Here is a 23,368-nt window from a genome sequence, read left to right on the forward strand (position 1 = left end):
TCCTGGGGACCCAAAGGGGTGGACATTTTGGTTTTAGTTTATGTCCTAGCAATACACAACTAATTGAAATCATCCGCTCATCATCATCAGGATTGTGATGATTTGAAGCAAGTGTCTAGTGGTAGGACAAAAAAAAGTGCACCCATTTGGGTCCCCAGGACCAGGATTGTGAACCACTACTGTACTGTATTACAGTGCATTCCAAAAGTATTCAGACCCCTTGACTATTTCCAGATTTTGTTACGTTGCAGCTTTATTCTAAAATAGATTACATAAAAATACACACAATACCCCACAAAGACAAAAAAAAAACCTTACTTACAAAGATTTCAGACCCGTTGCTATGAGACTCGAAATTGAACTCAGGTGCATCAGGTTTCCATTGATCATCCTTGAGATGTTTCTACAACATAATCCAGTCCAACAGTGGAAAAATCAATTATAAGGGCACGATTTGGAAAGGCACACGTCTGCCTATAAGGCCCCACAGTTGACAGCACATGTCAGAGCAAAACCCAAGCCATGAGGTCAAAGCAATCGTCTGCAGAGCTCCGAGACAGGATTGTGTTGGGGCACAGATCTGGGGAAGGATAACAAAACATTTCTGCAGCATTGAAGGTCCCAAAAACACAGTGGCCTCCATCATTCTTAAACGGAAGAAGTTTGGAACCACCAAGACTCTTCCTAGAGCTGGCCGCCCAGCCAACCTAAGGAATCAGGGGAGAAGGGTCTTGGTCAGGGACGTGACCAAGAACCCGATGGTCACTTTAACAGAGCTCCAGAGTTCCTCTGTGGAGATGGGAAAACCTTGCAGAAGGAACACAATTTCTGCAGCACTCCACCAATCAGGCCTTTATGGTAGAGTTGGCAGACGGAAGCCACTCCTCAGGAAAAGGCACATGAAAGCCCACTTGGAGTTTGCAAAAAGGCACCTGAAGGACTCTCAGACCATGAGAAACAAGATTCTCTGGTCTGATGAAGCCAAGATTGAACTCTTTGGCATGAAAGCCAAGCATCACGTCTGGAGGAAACCTGGCACCATCCCTACGGTGAAGCATGGTGGTGATGTTTTTCAGCGGCAGGGACTGGGAGATTACTCAGGATCGAGGGAAAGATGAATGGAGCAAAGTACAGAGAGATCCTTGACGAAAACCTGCACCAGAGCACCCCAGGACCTCAGACTGGGGCGAAGGTTCACCTTCCAACAGGACAATAACCCTAAGCACACAGCCAAGAGAAAGCAGGAGTGGCTTCGGGACAAGTCTCTGAATGTCCTTGAGTGGCCCAGCCAGAGCCCGGACTTGAATCCAATCAAACAGCTCTGGAGATACCTGAAAATATCTGTGCAGCGACGCTCCCCATCCAACCTGACAGAGCTTGAGATGATCTGCAGAGAAAAATGGGAGAAACTCCCAAAATACAGGTGTGCCAAGCCTGTAGAGCCATACCCAAGAAGACTTGAAACTGTAATCGCTGCCAAAGGTGCTTGAACAGAGTACTGAGTAAAGTGTCTGAATACATATGTAAATGTGATATTTCCATTTTTCTAAAAACGTTTTTGCTTTGTCATTATGGGGTATTGTGTGTGGATTGATTAAGTTAAAAAAAAAACATTTAATCAATTTTAGAATATGGCTGTAATGTAACAAAATGTGGGGGGAAAATGGGCTCCGAATACTTTCCATATGTACTGTATATTATACTGTATTATATGGACAGGATATACACACCTCATTCAAACCATGAAGCTGGGAGAGGACATGCAATGCTGGTGAAAGACATGTAGCCTCCAAAAAGTGACAATTATAGGTTAGCAAATCTGATTTTGAAATATAATAGGGCCTATTTTACATTTTTATCATTAGTAGGCTGGACTTGAGCATATAGACACCTTTCATAATATGTCCCCTAGTGTTGTGCGACATGAGTATTAGCATTAGTATTACCTCTTAATTCTTCCATAACTTTCAACAGTTAAATAAAATAAGTATTAAATAAGTACAGTTGTCCTTATCTTCATCATTGTAATGACATGCTTGAATAATATAGGAGTAGAATAAGATGCAGATGTCTTTCACTTCTCTTTGCGAAGATTGAATGGGTATGGGTCTGAACAAATAATTGGTATAGCCTAGCGCCATAGCGTATTTTCTTGGCTGCTGTACTTAACATTCAACAAAAATGAGCTTGCGTCCCTCTTCGAAGTCTATTAGAATAAGAAATGCAAAAAAATGTCCAGCACGCCATTCAAGTCTAGCTTCTCCTGAGACTCCAACAGCTAAGGGGCGTTGTTTAAGGAAAGAGGCAAGCGGAGTGCAGTTGCGTATCGCGCAAGATACAGAAGCTCTAAGTTAGAACCTTCTGCATAGTATAACCCATCATTCATTAGCTAAATATCAGGCTAATACTGCATTGAATTTATAACCTGAAAGAGATAGGCTAGGACATCTCTATATATATGAAAGTTTAGATGCCAATCACCATATAAGTTCAAAGACAAAAAAGCCTGGAAGGAGGAGAAATTACTAGAAATTCGGTTGACAGTTTTTTGTGTGGATTAATTGTCAGAGTAGAATGTTAGAGAGAATAATTTCTTTCAGCTTTTATTTCTTTCATCACATTCCCAGTGGGTCAGAAGTTTACATACACTCAATTAGTATTTGGTAGCATTGCCTTTAGATTGTTTAACTTGGGTCAAACGTTTCGGGTAGCCTTCCACATTCTTCCCACAATAAGTTGGGCGAATTTTGTCCCATTCCTCCTGACAGAGCTGGTGTAACTGAGTCAGGTTTGTAGGCCTCCTTGCTCGCACACGCTTTTTCAGTTCTGCCCACAAATGTTATATAGGATTGAGGTCAGGGCTTTGTGATGGCCACTCCAATACCTTGACTTTGTTGTCCTTAAGCCATTTTGCCACAACTTTGGAAGTATGCTTGGGGTCATTGTCCATTTGGAAGACCCATTTGCGACCAAGCTTTAACTTCCGGACTGAAATCTTAAGATGTTGCGTCAATATATCCACATAATTTTCCTACATCATGACGCCATCTATTTTGTGAAGTGCACCAGTCCCTCCTGCAGCAAAGCACCCACACAACATGAAGCTGCCACCCGTGTGCTTCAAGAATGGGATGGGGTTCTTCGGCTTGCAAGCCTCCCCCTTTTTCCTCCAAACATAACGATGGTCATTGTGGCCAAACAGTTATATTTTTGTTGCGTCAGACCAGAGGACATTTCTCCAAAAAGTACGAGCTTTGTCCCCATGTGCAGTTGTAAACCATAGACTGGCTTTTTTATGGCGGTTTTGCAGCAGTGGCTTCTTCCTTGCTGAACCGCCTTTCAGGTTATGTCGATATAGGACTAATTTTACTGTGGATATAGATACTTTTGTACCTGTTTCCTCCAGCATCTTCACAAGGTCCTTTGCTGTTGTTCTGGGAATGATTTGCACTTTTCGCAGAAAATTCCAGAAAATTATGTCATGGCTTTAGAAGTTTCTATTTAGACACAGTAGGACCCGAAAGCATAATCAGCGCTCTAACTCCACCTTGCGCTGGTCTGGTGTCATGAAGTGGTGAAGTAGGGTACCATTCTAAACCACAAATTACCTCTAAGTACCGCAGCATAATCGCATAAACCATAAACATCAATGCCTTCCTTAAAATCAATACACAGAAGTATATATTTTTTGGACTGCATGTTTAGTTAAAAGAAATGCATGTTAGCAGGCAATATTAACTAGGGAAATTGTGTCACTTCTCTTGCGTTCAGTGCAAGCAGAGTCAGGGTATATGCAGCAGTTTTGGCCTCACCATTTCTTCCTAACAAAGACCGTAATTAATTTGCCCAAATTTTACATAATTATGACATAACATTGAAGGTTGTGCAATGTAACAGCAATATTTAGACTTCGGGTTGCCACCCGGTCGATAAAATATGGAACAGTTCCGTATTTCACTGAAAGAACAAAATAATAGTTTCCGGATTTGACCATATTACTGACCAAAGGCTCGTATTTCTGTGTGTTTTTTATAATTAAGTCTATGATTTGATATTTGATAGAGCAGTCTGACTGAGCGTTTGCCAGCAGCTCTTAGCATTGCTTGAGGCACAGCGCTGTTTATGACTTCAAGCCTATGAACTCCAGAGGCTGGCAATCCTAAAGTGCCTATAAGAACATCCAATATTAAATACAAATGATATAGAGAGAAAAAGTTGACGGATCATAATTCCTATAATAACTGAAACTTCTTAACTGGGAATAACGAAGACTCATGTTAAAAGAAACCACCAGCTTCCATACAGTGGGGCAAAAAAGTATTTAGTCACTTTTCTCACTTGTTTGTAGGTGACCAAATACTTATTTTCCACCATAATTTGCAAATTAATTAATTAAAAATCCTACAATGTGATTTTCTGGATTTTTTTTCTCATTTTGTCTGTCATAGTTGAAGTGTACCTATGATGAAAATTACAGGCCTCTCTCATCTTTTTAAGTGGGAGAACTTGCACAACTGGTGGCTGACTAAATACATTTTTGCCCCACTGTATGTTCTCATGTTCTGCGCAAGGAAATTAAACGTTAGCTTTTTACATGGCACATATTGCACTTTTACTTTCTTCTCCAACACTGTGTTTTTGCATTATTTAAACCAAATTGAAACTATTTCATAATTTAATTGAGACTAAATTAATTTTATTTATGTATTATATTAAGTTAATATAAAAGTGTTCATTGTTCATTCAGTATTGTTGTAATTGTTATTATTACAAATATATATACAAAAAATCGGCATCTGCTTTTTTTTGGTCCTCCAATAATCGGTATCGATGTTGAAAAATGATAATCGGTCTACCTCTAGAGACAACTCAAAGGCGAAATCCATTAAAGCCAAGAAAATGGAATTCATTGCCTCTGACAATCAACCGTTCTCTGTCGTGGGTGATGTTGGCTTTCGCCGACTGGTTGAGGCACCAGTACACACTACCAAGTGTGCTATTTTTCAGATGTTGCCCTACCGGAGTTACACAGTAATAGCGTCACTGCTATTAGCTTCACGACATTCATACTATGGAACGCCGTGTGGGTCTTTGCAGTAGCACTGTCAAAGCTGTACAAAAAGGTCTACAAACAAGCAAACACCTGCCACGAACAATGTGTTTACAATACCGCGTTGGTAATAAAGCAATATTTGTTCGACTGCAACTTCTGGGGTAGTTAGCTTTAGCTTGGTACCTAGCTAGCACCAATACAACCAACCAGAAAACAATGACTAGTAGAAACTGCAGTCATGTTCATTATTCTTAGCAGTGATTTAGGAGTCCTTGTAAGTATTAGCTAGGTTGCCACTTGTTGTTTGTCTATTGAAATTGACCTTCAATTCATGAAAATAAATAGCTAGCCAGCTACTTAACCCTGTTGCCCAAAGCTAACGTTATAAGCAGCCAGCTAGCTTCATTTAGCTAGTGACGCTCGACCGCACCGGGATATGTGTTGTGAAGCTAACCACAATAAGGATTAGGCACAATAGCGGAATTTGCGGTTAGCCTTCAAAATAAAAGTATGTAATTGACAGTAATGTAAATTAATACAAATAGAATTATGCCATACTTTTATTTTGAAGGCTAACCGCAAAGTCCACTATTGTGGCTAATCCATATTGTGGCTAGCTTCACATAGATGGGTCCGACCACCATTAATCAAATAAGAACTGTCTTATAAATTAGGCTTATTTTAGATGATGACACCTAGCTATATAATTAGCTACCTTGAAACAGACTGTCGTTTTGCTATGTTTTTGGGGAAGAACATTGTTTGCATCCATGAGCTAGCTAACTTTTTTTATGACCAGCACTGTAGGTGCGCGAGACAACTTTACCAGCATCATAGCATACATATCAATGAATCGTTGTGACATATGAAATACGAGTGATAGTGTAATCGGTGTGCAATAACTACATAAAAAATGAATGAACCTGTTCAATTATTATGTGACATGTGACATATTCAGGTCCTGATTGGTCAAATAGTGTTATTTGACACGTCAAATAGTGTTAAATAGTATCTTTGACACGCAAAGACCGAAACAGAGTTCCATAGCAAAGACCCAAACAGCGTTCCATAGCAAAGACCCAAACAGCGTTCCATAGCAAAGACCCAAACAGCGTTCCATGGCAAAGACCCAAACAGAGTTCCATGGCAAAGACCCAAACAGCGTTCCATAGCAAAGACCCAAACAGCGTTCCATAGCAAAGACTCAAACAGAGTTCCATAGCAAAGACCCAAACAGAGTTCCATAGCAAAGACCCAAACAGCGTTCCATAGCAAAGACCCAAACAGCGTTCCATAGCAAAGACCCAAACAGCGTTCCATAGCAAAGACCCAAACAGCGTTCCATAGCAAAGACCCAAACAGAGTTCCATAGCAAAGACCCAAACAGCGTTCCATAGCAAAGACCCAAACAGCATTCCATAGCAAAGACCCAAACAGCGTTCCATAGCAAAGACCCAAACAGAGTTCCATAGCAAAGACCCAAACAGCGTTCCATAGCAAAGACACAAACGGCGTTCCATGGCAAAGACCCAAACAGCATTCCATAGCAAAGACCCAAACAGCATTCCATGGCAAAGACCCAAACAGCGTTCCATAGCAAAGACCCAAACAGCGTTCCATGGCAAAGACCCAAACAGAGTTCCATGGCAAAGACCCAAACAGCGTTCCATGGCAAAGACCCAAACAGCGTTCCATAGCAAAGACACAAACAGCGTTCCATGGCAAAGACCCAAACAGAGTTCCATGGCAAAGACCCAAACAGCGTTCCATGGCAAAGACACAAACAGCGTTCCATGGCAAAGACCCAAACAGAGTTCCATGGCAAAGACCCAAACAGCGTTCCATGGCAAAGACCCAAACAGCGTTCCATAGCAAAGACCCAAACAGCGTTCCATAGCAAAGACCCAAACAGCGTTCCATGCCTAAGACCCAAACAGCGTTCCATAGCAAAGACCCAAACAGCGTTCCATAGCAAAGACCCAAACAGCGTTCCATAGAAATCCTTGTTGAGAATGAAACGACTGAACAAATGAACAATGAAACAGCACAGCAAGTAAGTGAAATATATAGTTTTTGATTATGTTTTACTGGTAATGGGGACATACGTAAACGCCAACAAAATAACTTTTTGGTCAGTGTGGTGTGTAACCTTTCTTTAACTTGGCAAGCCAGTTAAGAACAAATTCTTATTTACAATGACGGCCTACCCAAGCCAAACCCGGACGACACTGGGCCAATTATGTGACACAGCCTGGATTCGAACCATAGACTGTAGTGACGCCTCTTGCACCGAGATGCAGTGCCTTCGACCGCTTTGTCCATGTGTGTGTTAACTATTTAACTGTACTAGAATGCTTAAAAAGGGCGCTAAAATTTTAAATATCGGTATCTGTTTTTTTGGCAAGGAAAATATCAGATATCGGCCAAAAATGTAATACTGGTGCATCACTAGTTAGTCTGTACCCATCCTGAGTGTTGATCATTGATCATGCAGATAGCAGAGAAAAGGCTGTGGAGAAGCCAGATTTAGACATTGCATATCATTTAACAGTTCCATTTCATGTTATTGTGTTCATAGAAATCAATTATTATAATTTACCTGTTTCCCACAGTTATTTATCCCAGGAAAAGGTGGGTTTAGGGAGAAATCACGGTTAGTCGGTTTCCATTATTCTATCATCCCTAATGTGAATGTGGTGCATTGAAGTTTGTGCTTCATTTGAGTGAAAAGCAGCAATAGCCTCCTATTTAACCCAATGAGTCCCAATGTAACGCTGGCACATTTAGGTCTTCTAAATATTGTATGTTTTATCTTCAGACTTATGGGTTGTAACATTGGATTCGTCAATTTCTTCTGCATCCGCAGATAACCGTTAGTCTGTGTGATTAACGGGGGCTGAGCTAGAGCAGTGTTTGTAAGACAAGGGTTGATGCCCCGGGACCGGGTATTTTTACAAAACGTCTTTAGAGTCTGAATGGTTTGAGCTACAAACTATATATATATATATATATATATATATATATATAAACAAAACAGACTCTCACAAGCACGCACATGTAATGTTTTGCTCTATGACGCTCACAAGCTACACCAGAGCTGTTAGAAGGTAAGGGGTATTTTTGCATAGAAGATCATAGGAAACCCCAGAACATAGTGGATATAGCCTAGTGGTTAGAGCGTTGGGCCAGTAACCAGAAGGTTGCTGGATCGAATCCCAGAACTAACAAGGTAAAAATCTGTAGTTCTGCCCCTGAGCACGGAAAATAACCAACCCACTGTTCCCCGGGCGCCAAATATGTGGATGTTGATTAAGGCAGCCCCCTGCACCTCTCTGATTCAGAGGGGTTGGGTTACATGTGGAAGACACATTTCAGTTGGACAACTGACTAGGTATCCCCTTTCCTTTATAATATGGTAATAATCGCACATAGTTGCTGTCACAAACTCTAAACTCCACACAGTTGTCACTGACGAGATGGATATTAATTTCCCAGTGAGCAAACTATTTCATTTGTCAATTAAACTCATGAATGCAACTGTTTAGTGTTCTACTTGTAGTCATGGTTGTCCTTAAAATAAAACACTTAATTGTGAGGCAAAATGTATGAGCTGGACATGCAGATAAATTAAAGTCAGATAAATTAAAAGCAGATTTTCGCTGGTGGTTTGGGACTGATAGGGTTAAATCACGTGTTGAACGCATAAACATGTTTTCTATGAATTCCACGTATTGACTGACTTGGTCCGATTAGGATACATTAACTTATATTATTAACAAAAACGTAATAGTACAGGCTACCTAATATAAATATACGGCACCTAGTATAAAAACCTTGGCAATGAAATGCTAAAGAGCATCCAGAAGAAGTACTCTGAAAGAAGATAACACACTGAAGAAGTGCCAAATATTCAGCCTAACGTTATATGTGTCAGCGTGTATGTAAATATATATTCTTTGTTCTTAATTTACTTGCCTGGTTAAATACATTTTTTTTTTAAATAGGTCCGTGCACATCTTATGGACTGCAATATCATAGGTTATACAGCAAGTGTTGGTACTTGGTAGCTTTAATTAAGAGTAGCCTGTTGATGTTCAGCCTACAGTAAACTAAACTTATAATTTCGAAAATAGATGTGTACTAACAAAACAAGTGTTCTTGGCAAATGGCAGAGCTGCCTAATGCGCCCGCCGGATTTTTCGGAGAATCGTTTATTCCTTTCCACAAGACTAAATAGACTATGATAATTCAAGAAATAACTACCGGTAGCCTATGCTTCAAATTGAGGTAACTAACATGAAAGACATATTCAAAAAAAACTTCAGAGATTCAGGAGTTTAGCTACATCTGAATTGAAATGTATGCTCAACGCGGGGACTGAATTCCTTTTGCACGATATTTGCGATCATTGAATCAGTTTAATTCGTAATAGCCTATCACGTAGTCTATAACAGCACACGCTCATGTCGTTTTATGTAAGCCACTGATTTGATTTTAAACAGGTGTTTAGGAAGCAAGCCAAATCAAAAAAGCAGCACTAACAACTTTTGTCTACATCCGTATAGCATCTGCACACCACTAATGCCGTTCCCTGGGCATTCAACTGTTAAGCTACAGAGTATCCTTTCTACCTACACTGCATCAACAGCCCGCTAAATTACGCATGTAACACGCACTGTGGCCAATCAATCACCCCAGTAAGGTTCATAGTTTGAGCAGACTAAATACTATTTGTAAAGATCTAACTGCCAACATCATCATAATAAAACTGATCCTCTCCCCAGAAAAAAAAATGATGCAATTGCAATGGTAGCCTGCCTAAATCAAGCATCGCACTGAATAGCTCGCGCTAGAATATTCAGCATTCATTGTAGGCTTCGGCGTTCTACAGAATCTGGATAATCACAACCCAAAAGTATTGAGAACAGCTGACTGGTTAACTTAAACAAACCACGTTCAACTTTTACACTGAAGTTGAACGTACAACTTGAATACTTGAAAAACAACCGTTTTCATATCTAATTTCGCTCATTTAAACTGCCAACAAGCTATGTGCGTGTATGTGGCAGTGGAACAGGGCTCGAGACGAGAAGGGAAAACTAGCCAAAGTGATTTGTGTGAAGGGTTAGTTGACTATATGGAAGACAAAAACATCTGTAAATGCTGTATTTGAGATAGATGGAAATACTCAAAGAATGTAACAACTATTTTAGTATTTTTTTCATCCTTTAGGCACATTAAATACCATATTACAACTTGAAGAACAGTTACATTCAGCTTCTTCGTTTATTATTATCGATCCACAATCATGCGGACACATCCAGAAAAAGCTTGCGCTTAATGCAGACACATTTTTGCCCCCCATGTCCATAGAAATCTATTCAAAGACGTAGGTTTGTTTCACTTAAGTTTATCGTCCGAAATCCTACCTTTATGAAGAGCTGCTGGAATCATGAACAAAAAGAGAAGAGTAGCGAGAGATCCGTTGCCTGTGATCGCCATGTTGGACACCTGCTTCTTTCTATCTGGCGGCGCGAGTAGTACTTCACCTAGCGACAACAGCGTTCTCTTTAATGATATGCATGGAAGGGAGGGGACAATTCAAATTGCTCGTTTAAAAAAGATCGCTAGGTAACTGAAAAGCTAACAAAGGTGTTACTGTGGATACTTATGAATATGAGCAAGGGAAAATTCTTAAGCTTTTTATTTCAATTGTTCATCCATTCCAGAACATGAAATTATTTTTGTGTAAAGGGTTAAAATGGGTTCGAGGCAAACATGCAGTGAACTTTCCTAACTATTTTTGTGTAACATACAGCTAGCTAGTGCTTACATGACTCAATGATAGATGACTCATGATGGAACTGGGTAGTATCATGTGGTTGGCAGCTTTGAAATGCATGCATTCTTTATATGGTAACTATCAAAGTTGCTGGACTTGAATGCAGTGAAGCTGGACATTCTTTCCTGCATCAATTCAATTGCATGTACATTTGCATAAAACATTTCCTGCGCTCACATTCAAGTAAACAGGCTACATCCACTTTGGGCATCATGCAACTAAAATAAAAATAAACAAGCATACAGTCAGTACTGTATGGATAGAACATATAGTTTTCACTGTTATATTTTATTTCTTAAACACAGTTCAGCAAGATATAGACTTCTGCTCTATGTCCACATTACATCCACCCAAACCCCGAATAACCGAACGGATCCGGGTCCTAACTTTTCCCTCAGGTCCAGGTCGGTTTGTTTGATTGTCATCAGGTCACAGGTCTATGTAACTACAGCTGATAGACCCTTGCGGACCCGACCATTGCTCTTCATAGACTATAGCAGCTTTATTTTAGGCTAATAAGGTGAGTTTATTGACATAGAAGGCCTAGACAGCATATAAAGAATTATTTGTATTTTTTTTTGTAAAAAGAAAAAGGACTTTTTACCCCATTTTCTCCCCAATTCCATGGTATCGCCCTAAGATTTGTCAAAGACCCCAGCCACCCCAGTCATAGACTGTTCTCTCTACTACCGCATGACAAGCAGTACCGGAGTGCCAAGTTTAGGACTAAAAGGCTTCTCAACAGTTTTTACCCCCAAGCCCCCCCCCCCCAACCGCTCTTTTTACGCTGCTTCTACTCTCTGTTTATCATATATGCATAGTCACATTAACTATACATTCATGTACATACTACCTCAATTGGGCCAACCAACCAGTGCTCCTGCACATTGGCTAACTGGGCTATCTGCATTGTGTCCCACCCACCACCCGCCAACCCCTCTTTTACGCTACTGCTACTCTCTGTTCATCATATATGCATAGTCACTTTAACCATATCTACATGTACATACTCCCTCAACCAGCCTGACTATCCGGTGTCTGTATATAGCCTTGCTACTTTTATAGCCTCACTACTGTATATAGCCTGTCTTTTTACTGTTGTTTTATTTCTTTACCTACCTATTGTTCATCTAATATATTTTTGCACTATTAGTTAGAGCCTGTAAGTAAGCATTTCACTGTAAGCGCACGTGACAAATAAACTTTGATTTGATTTGATCAAATTGGTAGTTACAGTCTTGTCCCATCTCCGAAACTCCCGTACTGACTCGGGATAGGCGAAGGTCGAGAGCCATGCGTCCTCCGAAACATGACCGCGCCAAGCCGCACTGCTTCTTGACACACTGCTCACTTAACCCGGAAGACAGACTCACCAATGTATCAGAGGAAACACCATACGTCTGGCGACCGATGTCAGCGTGCAGGCGCCCGAACGCCACAAGGAGTCGCTAGAGCACGATGGGACAAGGACATCCCGGCTGGCCAAACCCTCCCCTAACCCGGATGACACTGGGCCAATTGTGCACCTCATTATGGGTCTCCCGGTCACAGCCGGCTGCAACACAGCCCGGGATCGAACCTGGATCTATAGTGACGCCTCTAGCACTGATGTGCAGTGCCTTAGACTGCTGCACCACTTGAGAGGCCCATAAATAACTATTCTTTAACCAGAAGAGCAACTTGGCTGAAAGAGATGATTTGTTTGTCACTCGGATCCAGTCAGGTCTGGTCTAGATCTGGTTGTCGTCAGGTCCATTCGTGTTCGAATCTGATTGTTCTCGGATTCGTTTGGGTCCGTTACCCCCTTTTTTAATATATATATATATTGTGTCCACTCGGGTCCGGGTCTGATTATCCTCAGGTTTGTTTGGAGTTGGACACGAAAAGACCTCTAATCAGAGGATCATTGGAATGAATGTTCTGACAGAAGTAGCCTACAAAGTGGTGCCTCTAGTGGTGGTACTAAGTTATGTAAGAATGTTATGTAAGAATCTCTTGCAGGAAGAAAGGTGATGAGGATGTACCTTTAGCATACATTAGGCTACATGTACTGATTAGAATAGTCCTTCTAGTGGGAAGGCCAAAGTGAGATATTAACTGTCTTGAAAGGAGGATACAAATTCATAGTAAAACACAAGCAATCCCAAATGCAATCTGAAATCGAAGGGTTTCTTCTATCTCATATCAAAAAAATATGCTTAATTAACAGCTCTCTGTTCTCCTTCAATATTAGATTGTAATTTGCCTGCTCAGTCTTAAAATCCCTTGTGATTTACAAATGTTCTGACCAAATCATTTTTTGGACCAAGGACTGTAAATCGGTATTGGATTGTAAGGTTGAGTCGAACAGATCTCAGGACTCTGAGATCCAGAGGGAATCATGACCAGATGAAAGGTCTAATACCTTTCTGATTCGAGTTGTACCCTGCAGAGATTGACACACACACCAAGAGTGAAACTGCAGTATTGCTGCTGTGTTCGATGTGTTCACGTCTGTGTTTCACAGGCCTGTTGTTGCTCAGTATCCTCCTGTGAAGTTATCTAATTAAAGTTATAATGACACAAACATGCAGAAGTTAAGCTGAGGGACTTGTGCTCATCCGCTTGAAGTTTGCATGTTTAAAGTGTAGTGACGTTGTATTGGTGTGTTACTGCATAACACTTATTATTATTATTATTATTAAACTGGCTATAAGTCCCTCCCTGCAAAAAAAATCATAATCAACAACAACATATTAATGATATTTCTGAACTTAAATGTTAAGCATGAAATTTTAGTTTAAATACAAGTATTGGTGGGTGGCAATGGGAGGGTTAAATAATTAGTTATGCATATGCTGCTTAATCGATTAGTGCAGATGAAGTAACCTAATTGAAAAAGTGCTGCGATAAATAACCAAATGGTTAATTAACTGGTATAACAGTAAATATGCAGATACATAGAACATTTAGTGTCTGTTCTTATGTGTAAAAGTGAACACATTTTAGTCTCGCCATAAGTTAAGAGGAAATGACTGTTTCTAGAGGACAGTAGTTGGGATATTCCAGATATTTTTGAAAGATTGAAAGGGAATACTGATAAGCTATGTTTACGGTTTTAATCAATGTATGCAATTAGTGCCTCATTGAGAAACACCCTTCTTATGTAGGTTAATGAATGCCCAAAAGCTACATAACCTCCTATAATTTCGTGGTGGACATTTATTTTATTGCATAACCTCCCATTATTACAGGCGCAAGAGCCTAGACGGAATGGAACAAAACGAGTCTGTCTGGCCATGACATGTGACAGATTGCTTTGAGAGGAATGTGAATGAGAACTTTTCAGTTTGATTTATATTTCTAATTATACTCATTCAGAAATCCAATCAGAGATTAGGCCAATCAACCATTGTTTTTTGGAAGTGTGTGATTTAGATTATTATTTTTTTATTTTTTACTTCTCTCCCACATTTGAAGGTTACAGAAAAAGTCCTCATCCTTGAAGACATGAGGATGTCTTACCATATTTCCAGTGTCATTGGGATAGGTTTGCAGCTGTTATTTCAAACTCATAGGGGAATAAAAGATCCGAAAGAAAGCTACAAACATGAAATAGTCCATATTTACACTGTTCCTAAATGTATTAATCATGTTCTTGTCTTTATTGTCCCTTCTGTTTGACATTTAGGTTATAGTCCCTCTGGATAGTAACAACTGCACTTTTTGCACTGATGCAAAGTCAATCTCATAATGAGTTGCTTTCTTCATTCTTCATAATTCTGTCATAAATAAAGTAGTTCAACTATGCAAGGTTTGTGGCAGATAAGCTAATACTTTACTTGTATAATGTAACTAGACAAGTATTGGCTTTGTACAACTGAATTGAAATAAAGCAGAATCTCATTTTCTTTGACCAAATCTATAACATCTTGATTTAGTACTCTAGCCTTCTATACATTATCAATTCAAGTTTCTTGCTCTACTTGATCCTGGCAAGCGTTAAAAATTCTGTTTGTGAACGGTCCATACCTTTGGTCTGTCGAAAGCCTGCCAATGTTGGAATATGACAACCCTGATCCATCTACTGTTTTTATTTTTTTCAACAGAAATAGCAGGGGAAATGAATGGTTTTCTGTTGTGCAAAGAAACACAATTTATATTTTCACATTTTGCACTGGTAACAAAACTGCTTAAGCCAACCAAAGCCACGGTGTACTGCACAGATAGAACATTATTGCAGAGACAGTTGTTTTTGTAAGATTTTAATTTGACAAAAAAATATTTTAAAATCTACCCCTCGAGTTAAAATGTATTTGAATATAGAAAGATTTTAGAAAACACCACATTTAGGGAGATTACATGCCCAGTCCAAACCTTACCTCACCCTCCAAGAATAAGAACTGGGGACCTCTCATTAACAGAATTATGTTGACTTTATAATGTAAATTAATTTGGTGCTTCTTCAAATTCACTTTCATTTGGAGCCAGGGTTGTAAATTGATAAGGTAATCCAGGTAGCTCCTACATGTGGTGGCTCATTATACAAATGTATCTCAAATCAAAGTTTATTTGTCACGTGCGCCAAATACAACAGCAGTAGCAACCTTACAATGAAATGCTTACTTACAGGCCTTTTTTAACCAACAGTGCAATTTTTTAAGTAAAAATAGGTATTAGGTGAACAATAGATTAGTAAAGAAATAAAAACAACCATAAAAAGGCTATATACAGGCTATATACAGTCAGGCTAATTGAGGTAGTATGTATATGTAGGTATGGTTAAAGTGACTGCATATATGATAAACAAAGTGTAGCTGTCGCGTAAAAGAGGGGTTGGGGGGCAGAATGCAAATAGTCCGGGTAGCCATTTGATTACCTGTTCAGGAGTCTTATGGCTTGGGGGTAAAAACTGTTAAGAAGCATTTTGTTCCTAGACTTTGCGCTAAGGGTACCGCTTGTCATGCGGTAGTAGAGAGAACAGTCTATGACTGGGGTGGCTGGGGTCTTTGAAATTTTTAGGGTGTTCCTCTGATACCGCCTGGTGTAGAGGTCCTGGATGGAAGGCAGCTTAGCCCCAGTGATGTACTGGGCCGTACGCACTACCATCTGTAGTCCCTTGCAGTTGCCGTACCAGGCAGTGATGCAACCAGTCAGGATGTTGCAGCTGGAGAAACATTTGAGGACCCATGCCAAGTCTTTTCAGTTTCCCGAGGGGGAATAGGCTTCGTCATGCCCTCTTCACGACTGTCTTGGTGTGTTTGGACTATTCTAGTTTGTTGTTGATGTGGACACCATGGAACTTGAACCTCTCAACCTGCTCCACAACAGCCCCGTCGATGAGAATGAGGGTGTGCTCGGTCCTCTTTTTCCTGTAGTCCACAATCATCTCGTTTGTCTTGGTTACGTTAAGGGATAGGTTGTTATTCTGGCACCAGCCGGCCAGGTCTCTGACCACCTCAATATAGGCTGTCTCATCGCTGTTGTGTCGTCTGCAAACTTAATGATGGTGTTGGAGTCGTGCCTGGCCATGCAGTCATGGGTGAACAGGGAGTACAGGAGGGGACTGAGCACACATCCCTGAGGTGCTCCAGTGTTGAGGATGGCATGGCAAATGTGTTGCTACCTACCCTCACCACTTGGGGGCGGCCCTTCAGGATGTCGGGGATCCAGCTTTAGAGGGAGGTGTTTGGTCCCAGGATACTTAGCTTAGTGATGAGCTTTGAGGGTACTATGGTGTTGAACGCTGAGCTGCAGTCAATGAATAGCAATCTCACGTAGGTGTTCCTTTTGTCCAGATGGGAAAGGGCAGTGTGGAGTGCAAAAGAGATTGCATCATCTGTAGATCTGTTTGGGCAGTATGCAAATTGGAGTGGGTCTAGGGTTTCTGAGATAATGGCTCACATCAACACCATTACCAGCCTTTCAAAGCACTGGCTACGGACGTGAGTGCTACGGGTCTGTAGTCATGTAGGCAGGTTGCCTTTGTGTTCCTGGGCACAGGAACTATGGTGGTATGATTGAAAGATGCTGGTATTACAGACTCAGTCAAGGACATGTTGAAAATGTCAGTGAAGACACCTGCCAGTTGGTCTGCACATGCCCGGAGCACACGGCCTGGTAATCCATCTGGCCCCGCTGCCTTGTGAATGTTGACCTGTTTAAATGTCTTACTCACTTTGACTACGGAGAGCGTAATCACACAGGAGCGTAATCGTCCGGAACAGCTGATGCTCCCATGCATGCCTCAGTGTTGCTTGCCTGGAAGAGAGCATAGAAGTGATGTAGCTCGTCTGGTACGCTCGTGTGACTGGGCAGCTCGCGGTTGTGCTTCCCGTTGTAGTCTATAATAATTTGCAAGCCCTGCCACATAAGACGAGCATTGGAGCCAGTATAGTACAATTCAATCTTAGCCCTGTATTGGTGTTTTGCCTGTTTGATGGTTCGTCGAAGGGCATAGCAGGATTTCTTATAAGCTTCTGGGTTAGAGTCCCGCACCTTGAAAGCGGCAGCTCTACCCTTTAGCTCAGTGCAAATGTTGCCAGTAATCCAAGGCTTCTGGTTGGGGTATGTACGTACAGTCACTGTGGGGACAACTTCCTCGATGCACTTATTGATAAAGCTGACTGATGTGGTGTACTCCTCAATGCCATCGGAAGAATCCTGGAACATGTTCCAGTCTGTGATAGCAAAACAGTCCTGTAGTTTAACATCTGCTTCATCTGGCCACTTTTTTATAGACCAAGTCACTGGTGCTTCCTACTTTAATTTTCGCTTGTAAGCAGGAATCAGGTGGATAGAATTGTGGTTAGATTTACCAAATGGAGAGTGAGGGAGAGCTTTGTATGTGTCTCTGTGGGTGGAGTACAGATGATCTAGAATTTTTTTCCCTGTGGTTGCGCATTTAACATGTTGAAAGAAATGATGTAAAACTGATATGCTTTCCTGCATTAAAGTCCCCAGCCAATAGGAGCGCCACCTCTGGGTGATCGGTTTCCTGTTTGCTTGTTTCCTTATACAGCTGACTGAGTGCGGTCTTAGTGCCAGCGTCCATCTGTGGTGGTAAATAAACAGCTACGAAAAGCATACATGAAAACTCTTGGCAAATAGTGTGCTCTACAGTTTATCATAAGATACTCTACTTCAGGCAAGAAAAATCTCAAGACTTCCTTAGATTTCGTGCACCAGCTGTTGTTTACAAATATGCACAGACCGCCCCCCCCTCGTCTTACCAGAGTGTGCTGTTCTATCTAGCCGGTGCAGTTTATATCCCACTAGCTGAATATCCATGTCATCATTCAGCCACGATTCCGTGAAACCTAAAATGTTACAGTTTTTGATGTCCCTTTGGTAGGATATTCGTGATCGTACCTCGTCTAATTTATGTTTCAATGACTGTACGTTGGCAAGTAATATTGACGGTAACGGCAGCTTTCCCACTCGCCGTAATAGACTACCATCTGCAATGGTTCATAGTGTAAGTGCTTTGATTTTCTGGAGATGAAGAGTAATTCATGATGTTTATACACGCCTCACATTCCAATGATATACCTCCATGCCTATACAGTGTTGGAGATACAACTCTCAGCCAAATCCATTCTGCACTTATCGCCAATTTTGTTTCATTGTACTCTTTTTTGAGGGGGAAGCAACTACAGTATCTCCCATTGAGTGTGTTCTTTCTGAAATAGCTACAGATAAATTCTGTTTTCCCCCTCTCCAATAAAGTGGGTGCAGGCTGTGCTTTACCTACTTTGTGTGACTCTGGTAACTTTGTGACACGCTGATACTTTCTTTGGTTGACAAATCTGCTGTCATGGCACACAACTAATGCACTTGGTCTGCATTTATTTTGAATCTATTCTCGCCCTCTCTCATGTACAAACAGGATTTTATACAAATCATTCTGTTCCCAATGTACATTATAGGAATATTTCAGAGACTTACAGTAATTTATCAACCACATACAGTCAAATCCGTACCCACATAAGACAAACTGACCCCGAAAATATGATAAACAACTCTACCCAAGGCATAAAGAAGAGATGTAGTCGTGTGTATCTTTCAACTTTCCTGACCCAAAGCGTGATGAAAATAAATAGAAACGAAATGCAATCAGTTAAAAACAAACCCAAAGCTGCTCCCAGATTAAAGCAACTCCCAACAGGAGGCCACAGCAAGAATACAATGTAACCTTTGAGCATGATGGTAATGTTTTTAGATCCTGCTGTAATAGACTACACGCTCCTGATAGCTTGTTGGATCAACGCTTTTTTTCTGGAATGTCACCATAAGGGCTCTTCAGTTAATGAAATCTCCCTGTTATTTATTGATTTGCTTGAAGGTCTTTGTTCTTGTCTGCAAATAGGGGTTATTTGATTTGGAGTAAACACTACAGTGCACATTTTGTCCCAAGGTACAGACTGTGGTTGTCCTCCTCTGTAATGATTTGTTTAAAGTGCAGGTCTCCAACTGCCGGAGAATCTGATTAATAAGAACTCAAAAGTGGAAATCGTACTGGTTCGCATCTGAAGTGATTTATCGATAAGCCCAGGCTTTTATCTGTAAAGTGGGCACAATGCAGGCTAATGTTCAGCACTAATGCACAGAATTGGATTGTGCCCGGTTCAGTGGACAAATGCGTGGTGCTATAAAATTGCTGGAATAAGATGGAGTCTTCCATTTGTTGCATTATTTGTATTGATCATGTCACGTGAGCGGGACTGGCTCAAGACCTCTGTGTTTGCATGTTGGAGCTCACCCAAGCACACTATCTCTTGGCTGTCCATTATATCATCTGATTGATTGCAGATGGAATCTCCCCATTCAACACTACATGCTGTGTAGACTGTTGAGTGTCATGTGTGCAAGTGATTACTTAATCAACAGGATATGATAGAGGCTATGCCCTTCTGTTGAGATTGAGTACCAGAAAGACAACAGGGTTTAACCCATTGCAAAGATAAACCCTATATGTGCTGTTATGGTATTATGTTCTATAAACTGGTATCTCCTTTTTGTCACATCCTAAACATGGATACATTCTCAAAGAAACAAATGTGGAAATAACCAACAGCAAATGAAGAAATAACCAACCCACAAAGTTGACATGTTATTAAACAAAAAAATACCTTTGGAGTCCTGAAGTACTAAAGTGTGTGTCACGGTTTTCATATGGTGAAGGAGAGTTGGACCAAACTGCAGCGTGTCGATTGCGATTCATGTTTATTTAAACAAACGTAAACACGAATAAACACAAAACACTACAAAACAATAAACGTAATGAAAACCGAAACAGCCTATACTTGTCAACTAAATACAGCGACAGGAACAAAGACACGAAGGACAATCACCCACAATACAACCAAAGAATATGACTGCCTAAATATGGTTCCCAATCAGAGACAACGATAAACACCTGCCTCTGATTGAGAACCACTTCAGATAGCCAGGGTCCGGGTGGGCGTCTGTCCATGGTGGCGTCTCCGGCGCGGGACGTGGACCCCACTCAGTAAATGTCTTAATCCCCTCTCCTTGCGTGCCTAGATAGTCCACACTCGCCGCCAACCATGGCCTAGTATTCCTCACCCAGAACCCCACTAGACTGAGGAGCAGATCGGGACTGAGGTGAAGCTCGGGACTGAGGGGAAGCTCAGGAGTGAAAGGAAGCTCTGGGCTGAGGGGCTCTGGTGCCTCTGGGCTGAGGGGCTCTGACGCCTCTGGGCTGAGGGGCTCTGGCGCCTCTGGGCTGAGGGGCTCCGGCAGCAGCGCCGGGCACGCGGGACACTCCTGCAGCAGCGCCGGGCAGGCGGGAGACTCCTGCAGCAGCGCCGGGCAGGCGGGAGACTCCTGCAGCAGCGCCGGGCAGGCGGGAGACTCCTGCAGCAGCGCCGGGCAGGCGGGAGACTCCTGCAGCAGCGCCGGGCAGGCGGGAGACTCCGGCAGCAGCGCCGGACAGGCGGGAGACTCCGGCAGCAGCGCCGGACAGGCGGGAGACTCCGGCAGCAGCGCCGGACAGGCGGGAGACTCCGGCAGCAGAGCCGGACAGGCGGGAGACTCCGGCAGCAGCGCCGGACAGGCGGGAGACTCCGGCAGCAGCGCCGGACAGGCGGGAGACTCCGGCAGCAGCGCCGGACAGGCGGGAGACTCCGGCAGCAGCGCCGGACAGGCGGGAGACTCCGGCAGCAGCGCCGGACAGGCGGGAGACTCCGGCAGCAGCGCCGGACAGGCGGGAGACTCCGGCAGCAGGGCCGGACAGTCGGGAGACTCCGGCAGCAGGGCCGGACAGGCGGGAGACTCCGGCAGCAGGGCCGGACAGGCGGGAGACTCCGGCAGCAGGGCCGGACAGTCGGGAGACTCCGGCAGCAGGGCCGGACAGGCGGGAGACTCCGGCAGCAGCGCAGGACAGGCGGGAGACTCTGGCAGCAGCGCCGGACAGTCGGGAGACTCCGGCAGCAGGGCCGGACAGTCGGGAGACTCCGGCAGCAGGGCCGGACAGTCGGGAGACTCCGGCAGCAGGGCCGGACAGTCGGGAGACTCCGACAGCGCAGGAGAGGCGAGGCGCACTGTAGGCCTGATGCGTGGTGCTGGCACTGGTGGTACTGGGCCGAGGACACGCACAGGAAGCCTGGTGCGGGGAGCTGCTACCGGAGGGCTGGGGTGTGGAGGTGGTACTGGATAGACCGGACCGTGCAGGCGCACTGGAGCTCTTGAGCACCAAGCCTGCTCAACCTTACCTGGTTGAATACTCTCGGTCGCCCTGCCAGTGCGGCGAGGTGGAATAGCCCGCACTGGGCTATGTAGGCGAACCGGAGACACTGAGCGCAAGGCTGGTGCCATGTAAGCCGGCCCAAGGAGACGCACTGGGGACCAGATGCGTAGAGCCGGCTTCATGGCATTTGGCTCGACGCTCAATCTAGCCCGGCCGATACGCGGAACTGGAATATACCGCACCGGGCTATGCACCCGCACTGGGGACACCGTGCGCACCACTGCATAACACAGTGCCTGCCCGGTCTCTCTAGCCCCCCGGTAAGCACAGGGAGTTTGCTCAGGTCTCCTACCTGGCGTAGCCATACTCCCTGTAAGCCATAGACTCTCCTAGAACACCCCACTAAGCTACAATCCCACTAAGCTACACACCACATACAAAAACCCATGTCACACCCTGGCCTGACCAAATACATGAAGAAAAACACAAAATACTTTGACCAGGGCGTGACAGTGTGTGTGTGTGTGTGTGTGTGTGTGTGTGTGTGTGTGTGTGTGTGTGTGTGTGTGTGTGTGTGTGTGTGTGTGTGTGTGTGTGTGTGTGTGTGTGTGTGTGTGTGTACGCGCACGTGCCACAAATATTTTGAGCAGTTTATTTTCCACGAGTCTATCCACATCATACAAGTTAAATCCCGGAGAATTGAAATTCAAACAGGAAACTCAAGTTTGATGTCATTATCCATGTGAGCACATTAACTTCCTTTCTTCCCCTCTCAATGCCATTGGAATAAATATAACATGGAGATGTATACAAGCTTGTAAACTGGCAGCTGTCTTTAATAACAGCCCTTTGCTTTTTGGTACTCGTTATCTGACTGAACGTTCCCCATTCACAGTTTGTCACCCATGTCACCCAAACTGCATGTATTCCAAACTGGCTGTGTGACGGAAATAGTAACGAGATGGGTGTGGGAGGGAGTGAAGTTAGAAAGAGGTAAACAGATTAGTTTGAGCCTCTCTCATGTTGAGCATGGACTGTCTTGAACTGTAGGACGTGATTTAAGGTTGTGTGGTTCCACTTTCCCATTGATTTCAGCTCTTTCCACAGAAGAGTGTGATATGAAAAGCTCAATTTGCAGAGACAATGTCCAAAGACCACACACAGATAGCAGACCCATCACACATACCACAACGTTTCAACTGGATAAGATAGCATTGTTTCTGTTAAAAATACTCTATCACTCATCAATGCAGAATGCAATGAAAGACGTTTGTTGGTAAAGAGAATGGTAATCATTCGTGTCAGTAGATAATTAAAAGGTGACATTCTTTAGCTAGTCATTATTTAGTTAGTAGTGGTCAGTCTATGGCTCTCTGTCGACAAGGGTTTGACAGATCGCTCGTTAGCCCACAGGAGGTGCTTGCTCTAGTCTAGTCAGCCCTTCAGGACTCAGTTGGACCCTTTGTTTTTAGTGATTGCAAAGTTTGTGCTTCTTTGCGGCTTTGTTTTGTGGTCTGTATGTGTCTTAGTATGGAAGCAAAGGGTGCATGAATTGTATTACATTTAAGTGTGTGTATGTGAATAGTGTACTGCATGTGTTTGTGTGTGTGAATAGGATTTGTACATTGCTACACATGACCGCCTTGTTGGCCTGATAGCCAGCGAGGTGAGACAAGTAGTCTCACCAACAGCACACATGCATAAACATTGTTGTGTAAGGGGAAGCTGGTTTGATGTTGATGATGATGTGTTTTTCTGTGTGCCAAATACGCCAGATATTGTT

General features: G+C 42.8%; 1 protein-coding gene across 4 annotated transcripts in view; it reads right to left on the reverse strand.

The window, feature by feature from the left end:
* The window catches only part of cadm1a (cell adhesion molecule 1a), a 431,723-nt gene extending 421,113 nt beyond the window's left edge, over positions 1-10,610 (reverse strand). For 3 of the 4 annotated variants that reach the window (XM_035782006.2, XM_035782004.2, XM_035782002.2), the window contains exon 1: positions 10,483-10,610. In XM_035782006.2, coding sequence (XP_035637899.1) covers positions 10,483-10,555 — 73 coding nt within the window. In that variant the 5' untranslated portion in view covers positions 10,556-10,610. The remainder of the gene's footprint in view (positions 1-10,482) is intronic. The other variant, XM_035782003.2, reaches the window with a different exon arrangement.
* Between the last annotated feature and the right edge of the window lie 12,758 nt (positions 10,611-23,368).

The sequence above is a fragment of the Oncorhynchus keta genome, chromosome 12 (assembly GCF_023373465.1).
Source record: "Oncorhynchus keta strain PuntledgeMale-10-30-2019 chromosome 12, Oket_V2, whole genome shotgun sequence".
NCBI lineage: Eukaryota > Metazoa > Chordata > Actinopteri > Salmoniformes > Salmonidae > Oncorhynchus > Oncorhynchus keta.